We start from the raw sequence: 15,710 nt of genomic DNA, 5'->3' as shown, positions 1-15,710 counted from the left end.
TGGACAGTTTCATCCAAAATGCTTTCCATGACCAAGAATAGGCACATATTTGTGGCATAAATGTCTCCAGAAGAAATCGAATCCCTCTTTTTTTTCTCCTTGTTTTTCATTTTGTTTTCATAAAGTGAAATTTTTTGATCTTTTTCTACGAGATAAAGCCGTGAAATCGGTCACTTCCTGTAAAATCAACAAGGCGCTGCAGCAGCAACACTCGGCTCTTTTTCTTGCTGCCACCCAGTTTCACCACAATGACACTTTGTCCCATTTGAATGTAGTTCAGGACTGGCATGGACGCATGCATGTATGTGTGCCAGAGGCCAGAGCAGAGAGGTGTATGTGGTATTAGCCTACCTCCTGCTGGAAGCTGCAGTCCCTCCCTTCAGACCACAGATAACAAAAGTTGTCCAAGGTAAATAGGGGAGAGTGGAGGGCCAGTAAATCCCACTGGTCATCCCCTTGCGTCAGACTAAAACTATGCAGCCAAATTTGATTACCCAAAGCAAACACGGTGCCTACGAGGACACAGAAATGTGAGGGAGTTTTTACCGTGTTCAGCGCGAACGGAGGAGGATTTCATCCACGCTGATATCTGATACTTGTGGGTATATTTTAATCTGTGGTGGAGGTTTTTTTTATCTGTTTTGTTTTGTCATAGCTTAATTTATGTTGTTTAAAACCCATTTATTTTCTCGTACTGCGCCTGTGGTTTTGATGCAGTTTGGCAGACGTGCAATCAAATGTACAAAAAAAAAACAGAGGAGGAAAAAAAAAAAAAAAAAAAAGCCCAGCAAGGGGAAAGTTAAACTAGGACATACCCGTCCAGAAGAGTCTGTCATTATTCTCTGGAGCCATTGACAGGGGTATTTATCATTTCACCGCAGAAGCCAAATCTTTAATTTCAAGACAACCCTGAATTGCGAGCCTCAGAAAGCATTCCACAACTATTAAGCCCATTGTTTCCAACTAAAAATAAAAATTCTTTTTGCTTCTGGCTTTTGTGTAGAGTAATGTAAGCAGGATAACATTATTATCAACAATACACCCACCACCTTTCCTGTAATATCTCAGCCAGGTTTCTCAATGTAGGCGCTCATCCTGGTTTAATAGCCAAGGGATAGTCAGATACATCAGATCCTGCTGTGGACCACTGAAAAAAAAAAATCTTCACAATGCAACACTTGTAACATCCTTGCAGGAGCAGCAGAGCAAGAACAGATGCGTGTAAGGCGCACAATGCAGGTTTTTTGTTCTTTTTTTTATAATACAAAGCCCCCATGTTCTCGGAAGCACCTTGATTTAATTTTTACGGACGAGGCAGGAAGGAGGGACCACGGGCTCCTTAAGCTGATTGTCCGGTCAGTGTCCTCCTGTCGACCGTGGACCGATGAATTTGTCAGAGGAGGGGTGGGGGGGTTGTTTATGAGCCTGTCAATCCACCGTTTATTTACAGCCCCTCACCTGTGCCAGGACAATATCTGCCCGTCTGCACAGACTGGCTGCCATTATCCTGATTGGCAGTAAGAACCTGGTCTGTTCAAACCGAGGCTCCTGGAGGTTTTAGTTATTCAAACATCTCTCTGAAGCAGGGATAAATAAAAAATGTGAATGGTTGGAGTGGGCGGAGCCAAAAAACTGAATCTAACAAGTCACATTTATTAAATCTTGGAGGTCTCCACCCTGCAGGATTATCTCTGGAATAATAGCCTCCTGTTTTCACTGTTTCATTTGGCCTCAGCTTTTTGACACTCTTCACAACAAAACATTAATTCTTTGGCTCCGCCCACCTGAGGTTTACCCCGACCAATGAGGTTATTTCTGCCTGCAGAGCCGCTCTGCCCCTCAGAAATGTTTGTGCAACTAAAACTGTTAATTTGTGGTTGAGGGTTGTATTCTTTTTAGTCAGGAGCAAGGCGCTAACTCTCTGCCAGGGGTTTGTGGCAAATCAAAAAAATGTGTGCGCTCACAATATACTCACACAGGCAGCTTCGGATAAAAGCATCCACCAAATGACATATGATAAAACAAGCGTGATCCTGCATGCAGAGGATTGCAGCGGCGTCACAGCCAGGGAGTAATAAGCTCAGCCTGCGTGTTGGCTGGAGCTCTATGATTGCTCAGGTGGATGTGCTCCATGTTGTATTTAATCGCTCTGTTTGGCGATTGAAGCTTTCTTCGCCTCCCCCACCGCTTGTTGTCATGTTAAAGGTAAATAAGTCACTGTCTGGCCCAGATGATAGCATTCATTAAGCATGCCCAACAAAGCTGCGGCGTGCTGCGATGCACAGCGGTGCCTTTATTGCTTTCTCTATACCTTCTTCTTCTTAAAGGCCTCATTGTCTGTGTTTGTTGGTTTGCACACCGAGGTGCTCGCCCGCCCTTCTCTCACTCACCCCACCGTCTTCTCTTCTTTCTTCTTCTTCTCCTCTGTCTCTGTGCAGATGAAATAAAAGATGATTTCGACACCCTGGGGCCCGACGCCACTCTGCAGGCAGTTGGAAACGGTACAGGTGAGTCGACTCGAGGTGTAAAATGTGATTTTTAAAAACAATTTTATATATACAGTATATATATACTTGCAAATTCCTCCTACTTGACTTCCTGTCCCTGTTCCCTCAGTGGCAGCCTCAGGTTGTGACCAGTTTGACTAATGAATGGTCAGAGGGATTAACATAGAAACACAACACATTGTGTTATGTAGCAGAAATACATCTCTGCTGCTTTCTTAACCATTCATCACCGTGTGACACCGGAGATTTATCTCTCCTCTGGGGGGTTCTGACTCCAAGTTGTCGGCGACCACCTCTTTAAAATAACAAGGACAGAACAATGACATGTGAAAACTGTGAGGTGTAATTAGAGGGAGACTCCTGACACCACTGAGGCAAATCCCTGTCTCTTTATGGGCAGCTCCACTGAGTCTAATGTTTAGAACCTGTGATTATACGTGGCTGTTTTCAGCCTTTCACTGAGTCTTTGCGTGTGTTTGTGTCCCAAACCCATACCTGCCATTTTTCATTAAGCCACCAGAGCTGATTTGCCGCCACACACCCCTTCTCCTTCCATGATATCATCCTGGCCACCCTGACAATTGGCCCCGGATGCTGTTATGGTAAACCAGACTCACCCCACAGAACGCCATGCAGCCCTGCCTCAGAAACCCTCCCTTCAGCTTTAATTACTTTTACTTTACGCTCGTCCTGGTGTTTTATTCTTCACTTTTTCTTTCCCCCCTCCGTTCTGCGCGACAAATGTTTTCCATTTTGACTTCTTTAAAGGACTTTTTTTTGGAAACAATACTGCTGCACGGAGGTGGAAGCTCCCTGCCACCAGATCACATGTGATTTCATTTAAAGACATGAGCAGTTTGATCACGTCCTGGTGCCAAAGCACACTTTGATCCAGGTGATTTCCTCCCTCACTGAGAGAAAAGTCGCTCCTCTCTCCTTTTAAAGAAACACGTTGCATTTAGAGTTTGAGTGAAAAAGAAAAGCAAAGGTCATTTTATTGAGCTGACAGAGGAGGCTGGTAGGTTGCATGGCCTGCAAAGTAAAAACATAAAATAAACAACATTCCTTGACCATGATGGTTTTTAGGTTGAGGTCCAGAAACTGATTGCACCGAGCCGCACCCTGGTCAATCACCACTCAATCTTAAATAACCACTTAAAAAAAGAAAAACACTGAGTCTCTGACAATTGTCTTTAGAATCACCTAATGAGATGGCTGTGAATTATGCTATCACGGTTATCAAAAGCGATGCATTGGCACCGATGACATTTCGATGCCATTTTTGACAACCAAATATCTACTACCTTGACCTTTCGCAAATTGGACCGCAAAGTCATCACGGCCTAACAAATCGCTCTTTAAACCTCACCTTGGCTCACAGTCTAAAAGCCTAATTAACAGGGGATGAAGCCTGATGAGACTTCACTCGCTTTTTTTCGGTTCAGCATAGCCAAACAGCCTCCAGAATCTCTAGGATGTAAACAGTGTGTGTGTGTGAGTACGAAAGTGTGTGTGAGTACGAAAGTGTGTGTGTTTGTGTCTGTGTGTGTGTATGTGTGTGATTTTTGAAAGTCGGCCATCCCCTTGACTAATGAAGGCTGCTGATTTCTTTTAGCTCCGGTTTGTTTTTGGAGGCAGCTATCTCCACACTGCAGCTTAAGAGTTTCCCTGAAGAGAGGGGACTGGGAAATAATTTGAGAAAACGCATTGTGTGGCCTCAGCACTTTGGCTGGCTTAAGATACATTCTGCTCAGCTATGGCAAAGCATGCCTCTCTCTCTCTCTCTCTCTCTCTTTTTCTCTCTCTCTCCCCTCTACCCTTCTCCCTTTTTTTGCGCTGGTTTGTGGTTTGGCCCCGGTAATCTGTTCAACACGGAATCAACAAAAGCCACAGTCTCTTGATTGACCTTATATGTGAAAGTCGATACAAAGCAACGTGGCTCTGTTGCTGATTAAGCCTCCTGCATGTATGTATGTATGTATGTAAGAGAGGGCTTTTCCTTTCTTTATTTCACAGTCTTTAACTCAAATCTGATTTTATGTCATGAGTAAATTGGGTCAGAGAAGTTTTATTTTACTTTTTTTTTTTTTACACGTTGTTCTCCAGCAGCTCATGGTACTGTAGCGCCTTTATCTCTTGACTTTTGTCCGGATTAAGTTACAAGTCTTATTTTAGCCGCCGTGGCGTGACAAGCAAACCCAGTAATTTAGATGTATTCTCCCCAAAGCACGGCTGTAATGTTTTAGGGTGGCTGTCCTCATCGCATTTCTACCAAGATGTTCCCAATATCCTCCTGTAAGACATTTCTCTGGGGAAGAAATGAATCCAATTTATTCCTCCCCCTCTCTCTCCCTCTCTCCCTCCCTCTCTGTTGGTCTCCCCCCTCACCGTCTCTCTCCCTCTCTCTCTCCTCAGTCAAGAGCGTCGATTGCACTTCAGAGTTCGAGGACTTCTTTTCCAAGCGGAAGCTGGACGACAGCGACAGCCACGTGGTGAGCATCGCCGAGTACCTGCAGCGCGGCGACACTGCCATCATCTACCCAGAAGCCCCGGAGGAGCTGTCCCGCCTGGGCACGCCGGAGGCCACCGGGCCGGAGGAGAACGGTACGCATCCAGACCTGGGCTGGCTGGGAGGGAGGGGTCAAAGGTCACAGGAAGTCAGCAAAACCACCCAGTTGGCTCCCGTTAGCTAACGTTAGCCACCATGAGCTACTGCAGGCTGTAAAACAAAACTGCTGAATGTGTTGAAATGACAAGTTTTATCTCTTTTTTCACTTTAAATGATGAAAGTGGAGACAGTAAAGTGGACGTCCTGTAGCCGGGCCGTTGCAGTAACAGCAGCAGGGCTTAAAAAAAGAGAAGTGAGGGCGTCTGGACAGAGCAGCAGCTCAGAGCGCTGACACGACTGGGCAGCTGTTGGTCCCACAGATTCGCCGGATGCCTTGGTGTTTACCTACAGTCTTAAGCAACAGCTGGGCAGGGGCTTGAAATCAGATAGTGCACCTCCGAAGCTCCCCCGGAGGGAAAAGAGCCGAGGTGGGGGGGGGTTGGATCGGAGGGGGCTCATGATCCATGATTCATGCTTCAGACATGATCAACGTGTCAGCGAGAGTGGCGGTAAAAAAGTGCAGGCAGTTTGGAGCAATTAGGGAGCAGCAGGAATTCCACATGTGTGTCAACGGGTTTGTCCACTTGTGACTCTGTGTACGTATGTGTACATGTGTTTGTGTACATACGCCCTCGTTTGCCTGTTTGTTACTATGTCAAGGAAACTGAGACTGAGTGGGGTGCGGTAAGCGAAGCTGCACAAGTGTGTGTGAGTGTCTGTGTGTGTGTGTGAGTGTCTGTGTGTGTGTGTGAGGAGTCGGGAGGAGGTCGTAGTGCGGCGGATGCCAGCCTGACACTGTGGCTCTCATGTGGAGCAGATTGCAGAGATAACTCCCATACCACTCTGGGCAGCCCGCCCGTTAGCTGCCATTGATTCGCTGACCTTTTGGCCCGCTTTCCCTTCCCCTTCCTCCTCCTCCTCCTCCTCCTCCTCCCCCCTCCCTCCCTCCCTCCTCCCTCCTCCTCCTCCCGCTGTCTCCTGTGCAGACCTGCCACCTGGAACGCCAGATGCCTTCGCCCAACTGTTGACCTGCCCCTACTGCGACCGGGGCTACAAGCGCTTGACATCGCTGAAGGAGCACATCAAGTACCGTCATGAGAAGAACGAGGAGAACTTCGCCTGCCCCCTCTGCAACTACACGTTTGCTTACCGCACTCAGCTGGAGAGGCATATGGCCACACACAAGCCAGCCAGGGATCAGGTGAGGCCACTTTACATGTTTTTATCCTGGTCATCCCTTCTTTCTCTCTCTCTCTCTCTCTCTCTCTCTCCACTTTTCCTCCTCCTCTTATTTCATTTCATTTCTAATGTGCTGTGATCCCTCGGAGAAGAGAGATCATTTTTTCTGATTGGCAATCATTATTAATTTTTCATGGCATTTTGAAGATGCAGATCCTTTAATGGTAATAACTTTAATTGAGGCCCTAAATGGTTTTTTGATGGCCCTCCCTGATATGATTTTCCAGTCTCATGTTCACGATCGAATGATTGTGTTAATTTCCAATTTGGAAATTTTTATCAGCTCCTTAACTTCACTTCACTCCTGGCCTTTAATGTTCTTCTGGTGCAGCCTGCAGTCGTAGCACTCCATCAAACTCCACCCCACCCTCCCACCCCACCCCCCTCTACACTTCTAATTTCATGCACTGCATAAACATCTGTGTATACTTGAATTTTCTCGAGCGATTTATATCCTATATGTCTGAAATATAATGTGAATCTGCTGGCACTTGGCATGAATCACCTTAAAGTCCTGTGAGGTGAAAACACATCCAGCAGTCACGGCTGTTTAACTCGCTTGTCAGCTTTAAGTTGAAGATGTGGGGTAGAGATAGATTGTGGCAAAAAAAAAAATGCACGCTCTCAGAGTTTTTGCACGTCGGGGGATAATTATAACTTCTCAGCGAACTCAAATTGGAGCAGTAAATTTTAAAGTAGATGGAGTCTGTGCAGATGATTATAACTAAAGGATTTGTTTAAAAAATGCAACCGTTTTATCAAGTTAATCTCCAGAACATAATGAATCTAACTTTGTGATTTAGATGTCCAGAGAAACGTGGCATCCATCAGAAGAATTAATTGAAAACCCTCCAGGGAAAAGGTCAAAACCACAACACAGGACAACTGAAAATATAAGAAAAATCATTAAAAAAAATAATTCTCTCTCAGCAAAAACCTTGTAATCTCCAGTATCATCCACTGAGCTAATCACAGATGATGTCATGTACCCTGATGCTTAGCGGTGTTCAGTCCCAGGTCGTGGGTGTTGTGCTCTCTGAAGCGAGGATGACAGGCTCAGACTGTGGCTGATTTGATCAGATGTCAGCAGCCAGCACTTTCACCTGATCTACCAGCTGGGTGTAAACGTGAGCAGATGGGCCGGCCGACTGAGCCGCTGTCCCACTCCTCATATTACAATGCAACCAGCCTCCTGCCTCCTCCAGAGTCGACTCGCTGGCCAAAGACGCCTATACAAGTGCCGCGGGTCCCTCCACAAAGCCGGTTATCTTGATTTGTAAATTAGCCGGACTGTTTAAATGGTAATCCTCGAGGTGATGGCTCACTCCTCCGATTTGTTCTTTCTTTTCTTTTGTTAGTTTCTCTGTAGGTGGCGCTCTCCTCTTTGTCTTTTCAGCCCTGGCTCAAACTGTTTCAAACCAGAAACAAAATCCATCACTCGCTCATCAAGACACGGAGCGTCTAAACGAGCTCGTGTTTATATGAAAATGTACATTTGGTAATTAACAACTAACTGAGGAGCAATCAGATTAACATAAAGAATAATGTCCTGATAGGTAATCATGCGCCGTGTTGTTCAGTCTCGTATGTTTACAAGCCTTAATACTCCTCCTCCTCTTAAGCACTTAGCTGGAATATGACTAATTAGAGGTTATACATATGCAAACATGCAGCCGGGTCCCCGCCCACAATCAGCGGCGGTGGCGTTCACACTGACAACCAGCCATGAAGGAGAGACGGAGCATTTTGCCGGTGCCATTCACAATTAAGAGCGCTGAGCGATTGTGTCTTATTAGCAGTGGTGGCGAGACTAAACTTTACCGGGCAGGGGTCCTCAGGGGGGAAGTAAGGGGCTGGTGGTGGTGGAGGTGGGGGCACCGAAGCAGCTGTTGCTGTTTGTTTATGCAACTCAGCAACATACGAGCAGTGGGGTCCCTCTCCGGCGCTTGGCGGGGCCCCCGACTCTCCCTGCTTGATCTTTGAAGGTTGGGGCTGTTTGAACAATTCCTCCCAGTCCTCCCAGTGTCCTGCGCGCCACCATCTGTCTCCCCAGGAATGTGGGTAGAGTCAGCACACACCCCAGCATTTGTCAAGGCTGAACAGGGAGGTGGGAGTTGCTGTTTTCCCCTCAGCAAGCTCACAGAAAATGTGTCTTTTTTTTTTACTAACCGTTTAACGTCCTCACCTCCCTCTTGGAATTAATTGTTTTGTGAGTGACGAGCCAGGTTTACACCCAGTGTTGTTGTTGTTGTTGTTGTTGTTGTTGGGTATTACATTTAGTTTTTTTTCCTCTTTCTTTTTCTTTTTTTTTTTTTTGAGATCAGGCCTCGTTTGAATTGCAAATTTGATGGATTGCAACTGATGTTTACCTTTGAACAGCGAATCAAGGCCGGGTGTATACGCTCTGTTCTGTATCCTAAGATTATTAAAGAGACATTTGAGCTTTTTTTTAAAAAAAAAAAAGGGTCCCAATTACTGAGGGACATTTGAGGCTGCTCTGAAAAAAGTACAAAGTCTAATTTAAATGGTGTGAATGCAGGTATGCAGGGTGATTGTGAATACCTCTCAGACTGATTAGGCCCCAAATTAATTGAAAAGTAGATCAGATCGGTGGTTGTAATGAGGGGGAAACGCCGTAAAAAAAAAAAAAAAAACTCTCTCTCTCTCTTTTCATTTATTCTATTTTCTGGGCTGCCAAATTCTAAAGGCAGGCCTCCTTTGGCTGAGGAGCCAGGAAATTAAAAACTATGTGATTCTCTGTGTTATCACCGCCGCTGCCTGGAGTCGCTCGACGGAGGTGGGAGCAGAAAGCCAGGAGGCTTCGTTGGCCACAGGAGCCGTTCGGCTTGTTGCTTGTTGTCATGCCGACCAATTGTGATTATTTACTGAACTCTCACCCTGACAATGTTTTTTATTTTTCCCTCCCTCCCCCTCTCCCTCTCGCTCTCTCCCTCTTCCTCTCGCAGCACCAACTGCTCAACCAAGCGGCCGGCAACCGCAAGTTCAAATGCACCGAGTGTGGCAAGGCCTTCAAATACAAGCACCATCTGAAGGAACACCTCCGGATTCACAGTGGTGAGTGCAGAGAGGAACGCTGCAGCCCTGCTCTCTGAATATTCATAACCATGATTTAAGAACGACCATGAATCTGCACAAATTCCTCTCGGTTTATTTTGGACCCTCCCTGCTGTTAATGGACACTGAACTGTGCTGTGTTAAGAAACATCTCACGTGCCAAGTGCAATATTTGCTCAGAAACGCATGTGTGTGTGAAGTGTATTAGAGGTTTCCTTCATTTATCAGTTTATTTGTTATGCATTGATCAACAGGACAACTTAGGCGAGGCAGCGTTGGGTCCAGAGGCTAATCTGGATCAACCTGAAACCATTTAGCTCCAACAACGATGTGTGTAAAGCAGCAGAAAACACACAGCAGTTTGAAGTCCCCTGTATTTAATGACTTAAAACAACAGGTCACACTTCACATGCAACACTTATCTTACAGTTCTGTATAGGAAATAAACAGGTGAACCAGGATTTAATAACATTTCTGTTCACTTGAACTTGATTTATGTTTTTCTATCACCTCTGCAGCAGCTTCCTCACTTGTTTTCTTGTGTCTAATGACTTAATGTTCTCCACCAAACTCCTATTTACTGTAGTAAATCTGAGGCAGTTTGTTACTGCACAGTCAGTATCATCTTTTGGTGTGTTTCAATTTACTTTCATTGTATTTTTTAAAACATCTTTCTTTAAAATAATCTTCATGAACAGTCACTCTGAAGGTGTTAATGTTGATTTATGTTCATTGTTTCCTACAATCAAACCACAGAACTAAACTACAAATAGTCCACTTGTCTTACGTGATGTGTATTTTGTGTTTCAGGTGAAAAACCGTATGAGTGTCCCAACTGCAAGAAGCGTTTCTCCCACTCGGGCTCCTACAGCTCCCACATCAGCAGCAAAAAGTGCATTGGCCTGATCGCCGTGAACGGCAGGATGCGCAGCAACATGAAGACCGGCTCCTCCCCAACCTCCGCCTCCTCCTCGCCCACCAACTCCGCCATCACCCAGCTGAGGCAGAAGCTGGAGAACGGCAAGCCGCTCGGCCTCCCCGACCACAACAACCACCTTAACATCAAGACGGAGCCGCTGGACTTCAACGACTACAAGCTGATGATGGCCTCTCACGGCTTCGGAGCCCCCGGGCCGTTCATGAACGGAGGCATGGGAGGGAGCAGCCCGCTGGGCATCCACCACGGCTCGGCCCAGAGCCCCCTGCAGCACCTGGGGATAGCCAGCCTGGAGTCGCAGCTCCTGGGCTACCCGGGCCCGCTGGCCAACAACCTGAGCGAGGTGCAGAAGGTTCTCCAGATCGTGGACAACACTGTGTGCAGGCAGAAAATGGACTGCAAGCCCGAGGAGCTGTCCAAGCTGAAGGCCTACATGAAGGAGCTGGGGTCCCAGGTGGAGGAGCAGAAACAGGCGCTGGCATCAGGCGGGATTCAGGTTGGTCTTCCCCTCGTCAATCACAACGGCGCCACCAAAAACATCATCGACTACACGTTAGAAAAAGTGAACGAAGCCAAAGCCTGCCTCCAGAGCTTGACTGCAGACTCAAAGAGACAGATTAGCAATATCAAACGAGAGAAACCCAACCACATGCTTGAAGGAGGTGTGGAGGAGAAGGTGCAGGAAAACAACATGTTTACGCCTTACGCTTGCCAATACTGCAAAGAAAGCTTCCCCGGGCCAATCCCCCTGCATCAGCACGAACGCTACCTGTGTAAAATGAACGAGGAGATCAAGGCCGTGCTGCAGCCCAGCGAGAATCTGATGCCCAACAAACCAGGGATCTTCATGGAGAAGAACAGCCACTTATCCTCCCCCATGTTGTCTGAGAAGGGACTCACCGTGCCCCTCAACCCCTACAGGGACCACATGTCCGTGCTGAAGGCGTATTTCGCTATGAACATGGAGCCCAACTCGGAGGAGCTGCTCAAGATTTCCATAGCAGTGGGCCTTCCTCAGGAATTCGTCAAGGAGTGGTTCGAGCAGCGGAAGATGTACCAGTACGGCACCACCAGGACCCCACCACTAGAGCACAGGAACAACTCGGACATGGTTGTCGGAACAAATAACCACCACACTCCACCAAAAGACTCTATGGCAGCTAGGTCACCTGTGTCCCTCATGAAACCTACTGACCGCATCACGTCCCCCTCCATCGCCGAGCTCCACAACAACGTGAACAACTGTGACAACTCGCTGAGACATTTGAAAAACCACCAGTTCAGCGGCAACGCCAAAGCCGCCGGTGAAAAGTTGGACCACTCCCGCAGCAACACCCCCTCCCCGCTGAACCTGTCCTCCACATCTTCCAAAAACTCCCACAGCAGCTCCTACACTCCAAACAGCTTGACATCAGAAGACCTGCAGGCCGAGCCGCTGGACCTGTCTCTGCCGAGACTCATGAAGGAACCCAAGCACGCACTGACTGTCAAAAGCAGGCCTAAAGTCAACAGCATCAGCATGGACCACAACAACGTCCCGTCTCCAAGAGAGCACTTCGAGGAGCCTCTGAACCTGGCCTATCTCAAGAAGGAATTCTCAGGCTCCATGAACAACGGAAACCTTGAAAAAAGCACTAGCCCCATCTTCGGCATTAACCCGTTTGCTGCCAAACCCCTGTACACTTCACTTCCACCTCAGAGCGCTTTCCCACCTGCCACATTCATGCCCCCGATGCAGGCCAGCATACCAGGTCTCAGGCCCTACCCGGGCATGGATCAAATGGGCTTCCTACCGCACATGGCCTACACTTACGCAGCAGGGGCAGCTACCTTTGCCGAGATGCAGCAGAGGAGAAAGTACCAGCGGAAACCAGGTTTCCAGGTAAATAAGCCACCTGTGGTTTTATGTAAAAAGCCCCAGGCTCATTCAGATTCCCTAAAATGATCTGAACTCATTTCTGTACTAATTAAAACTGACTTCAGAGGCAGGAGAGAGACACTCTCACCTGAGGTAGGCTGAGCTGACAAAGGCGATGGAGATAAACAGCTGTGACACGACCGCGGGCTGGGAAAAAAAAGTGACATGATTAGTGGTGTCATGGAGGACGAGGGGTTCAGCTGTTTACAGTCTGAGATTGATATATTAGTGATGATAATGAGACTAATATCAGTCAGTTGTGGATCTTCTTCATCACTTTCTCTGTTTTAGAAAGAAAAAAGCCAAATATTTGTGGTTCCAGGATTTGCTGCCACTTTCTTCACATCTTTTTTTCTCATCATATTTTAAATGGATTATCTCATGCTGCCTTCATGAGCCTCCAACCTTTCATTTGCACATTCTGAATGTTAGCGATGAGATTTATAATTATTCCGTTTTTTAATGGTTTTAGGGGGCCGTTCTGAAGGGTTTCCACACTAAACCTTGATCCAGAATCACAGTAGTTTTTAATTTTCTAACCTCAGAAAAGTCCAATTTAAGCGCTGGCAAAACAAATCAAACAGCATCAGGTTCAAATAAATAACAGGGACGATGTTGGCCCTAAAATCTAATCTCAGTAAAGCTCTAATTGTTACCACTCTCCACTGTAAATTTTACCCGCTGCTGCGTGTGGAACACATTAATGCTCCCGACTCCAGTCGTCTTCCAGCGCTGGCCTGCACTCACATATTTTGTTATTAAATATGGGTGAAAGGCCTTTGTAAAAATGACAAAGGTGAGCCCCGGAGCTGTGCACTTCTGTGAAATTTCCCATCGCAACTTTGCTGCATTTTAAAGAGAGAGCCACAGCCAAAATGAGCTTCTACATGTGGATTAATAATGCACAGTCTCCATGTTCATTACCAGTGAATGCTGAAGGCTGTTTAACATAGAGGGAACCATTTTGATGAAAAAAAGTATTAATAATGTTTCCTATTCTAAGTTATTAAATTAGATTTTAAAAATACAGCTACAGGCGTTTAGTTCAAATTGATTGCAGAGTGATAGTGGTCCCTTCTTAAAACACAGTGCAGAGCTGTCCACACATTATCACACACATATTCATTAAAGGAAGCTTTGGTGGCTCAATATTGGCCATTAAGGTGCACCTTCTGATTTTAATCATTATATGAGTTTGCAATTTCACCGCGCCTCCTCTAATGTCGTAATATTGTTCTCCATCAATTAAAGTGGAGGACTAATCTTTATCATAAAGGAGAATTTTAAAGGAATGTGCAGAATTAACTCTCCTGTACAAAATTAGACCACACTGAACACACCATTATGGCCGAGCTTCATAATGGGGAGCGTGTCAGTTATAGATGGCTGATATTACTCCAGAGCTGAAAGTTTTATAAGAAATCAATGCTGCTATGTGCTGCTGATCAAAAATTCATGAGAACATGGAGCACAGTGTGATTGTTTGGTGGTGGTGGTGGTGGGGGGAGGTTACAGTGCAGTTTACTGTTTTATCTGGCAACATAAAGTGGCACACTTTGAACGCTGAATAACTTTTATTTGACTAAAAGCAATATTTGCACAGCGATATGTCTTGTAATTGCAATTATATGACATTTAATCCTGAATTACTACGACTAAACCGATGTTTCTACGCTCCTGAACAATATTAAAATGTTTTTTTTTTACCGTTTCCCAGAATCCACCTCCCCAGCAAACTTTTCTTCTCCCCTCACACAACACAGTAAATTCATTGCTATGTTTTGTTTTCTCTCTCTCTCTTTGTTTTGTTTTTATTTGTTTGTGTGTTTTTAGGGGGACCTGCTCGACGGTACACCAGATTACATGTCAGGGCTGGACGACATGACAGACCCCGACTCCTGTCTGTCGCGGAAGAAGATTAAGAAGACCGAAAGTGGTATGTACGCGTGTGACTTGTGCGACAAAACATTCCAGAAGAGCAGTTCCCTTCTAAGACACAAATATGAACACACAGGTATATACTGTTCTAGACCCTTATTTTAAACCCCATGCTTTTTTATGTTTTAAATGTTTGTGTTGCCAAATCCTCTCAGTATGAATATATATTTTTGTTACCCCTTTTCTCCTTCTTTCTTTCTCTGTTTTTTACCCTTAAGTTGTATTTGTAACCCAACACCTAACGTGCTTCTTCATTGACAGGGTTGAGATGCCAACGAATGACTAGTTAAACTTTGAATTTGTGTGTTTTAAAGCTTTGTGTGTTCCCCTCTAAAATATGTGTAATCTGTAATTAATGCAGGTAGGCAAGCAAAGGGAAGACTTCAGCTATCTTTTCAAGTGATTGTGCTCTTTATTTTCCAATCATATCCTGCTGTATTAACCATTTTACTATCTCAAAAGACACACATCAATTCACCTAGATATATAAAGCCAGCAAAAGGCCCCTAATGCCTTTATCGGCCCCATTATTGGCGATAGATCACATCAGCGGAGAAGCGCTCAGAAGCTTCAGAGCACTGATAACAAGTCTTTCATTATAGTTATTATACAGAGATCCTCTTTCACTAGGTTGCATCATTTATTTTATCCACTATCTGTAGCAGAGCGCGCACTGCTTTATGCAGCCTTCATGTTATCTGCTCGGACATAAAAGCGAGGGAGGGTGCACCATCAGAACAGTGCGCTGAACTCTTTAAAAACGGGCCGTCTTATCTCCGCGGCGTCCCCGCATCTCGGCTCAGGACGCCACGCATTCATGTCGGTGTCGCCGCCCGTTGTTTTTAACAATAATACGAGAGCTCAGAAGTGCAGGGGAAGCGGCCAGATGTTGGACTGAAGTTTGAGTTTGAAAGCCTGTTGGCTGGCTGGCTGACGGAGCCGGTGTCAGAGGGGAGTCATGTGATTTGTGTGAGACAGGCGGCCATATTTCCACACGTGGTGAGCAGCAGTGACATAGAGGAGGAAGCCAACATAACATTAGATGTTTGGAGACTTATTAGTAGTGGAAGAAAAAACATGGCGGTGACTTTAGGTCGCAGGAGAGGGAAGAAGTTTAGGTGGGCGAGCAGCGAGTGTTTGGAATAAACTGTGAGTGTAACAGCAGCCGTGCGGCCACATTACAAGCCGGAGGACATTTATTTAGCCAGACAGTTTATGGCCCCGTGTCATAAAACGATCTCACCCTGCCCTTGTGGCCAGCTTGGGTTTCTCATTTCTGCCTTGGCATCCGAAGCGCCCCGTCACATTTGGTCGACGGAGGAGCCCCAGCCCAAAACCTAATGGAGGGCCAGGCGTCACCATGAACTCGAATTGCGTCGGGAGATAAGCAGGGCAACCCCTCGGAGCCCCCCGCCGGCCCCTCCCCTCCCCGTCGCTCCATCTCGGATTTGTTTACTCCTTTGTCGCGCCTTCTCTGTTTGTTTGCTT

The 15,710-nt window shown here is 46.2% G+C and overlaps 1 protein-coding gene across 4 annotated transcripts in view; it reads left to right on the top strand.

Annotated features, from left to right (window-relative positions):
* Positions 1–15,710, top strand: part of zeb2b (zinc finger E-box binding homeobox 2b) — an 85,207-nt gene that overhangs the window by 66,949 nt on the left and 2,548 nt on the right. For 2 of the 4 annotated variants that reach the window (XM_085801539.1, XM_085801530.1), the window contains exons 4-9: positions 2,439–2,507; positions 4,923–5,111; positions 6,102–6,316; positions 9,321–9,429; positions 10,240–12,248; positions 14,118–14,220. In XM_085801539.1, coding sequence (XP_085657665.1) covers positions 2,439–2,507; positions 4,923–5,111; positions 6,102–6,316; positions 9,321–9,429; positions 10,240–12,248; positions 14,118–14,220 — 2,694 coding nt within the window. Of the gene's footprint in view, positions 1–2,438; positions 2,508–4,922; positions 5,112–6,101; positions 6,317–9,320; positions 9,430–10,239; positions 12,249–14,117; positions 14,299–15,710 lie in introns of all 4 variants that reach the window. The other 2 variants (XM_085801522.1, XM_085801512.1) reach the window with 1 other exon arrangement.

The sequence above is a fragment of the Trachurus japonicus genome, chromosome 2 (genome assembly GCF_045865225.1).
Source record: "Trachurus japonicus isolate A0001 chromosome 2, Traja_1.0".
NCBI lineage: Eukaryota > Metazoa > Chordata > Actinopteri > Carangiformes > Carangidae > Trachurus > Trachurus japonicus.
Note: the sequence above shows the minus strand (reverse complement) of the source record. Positions and strands in the feature narration are given on the sequence as shown.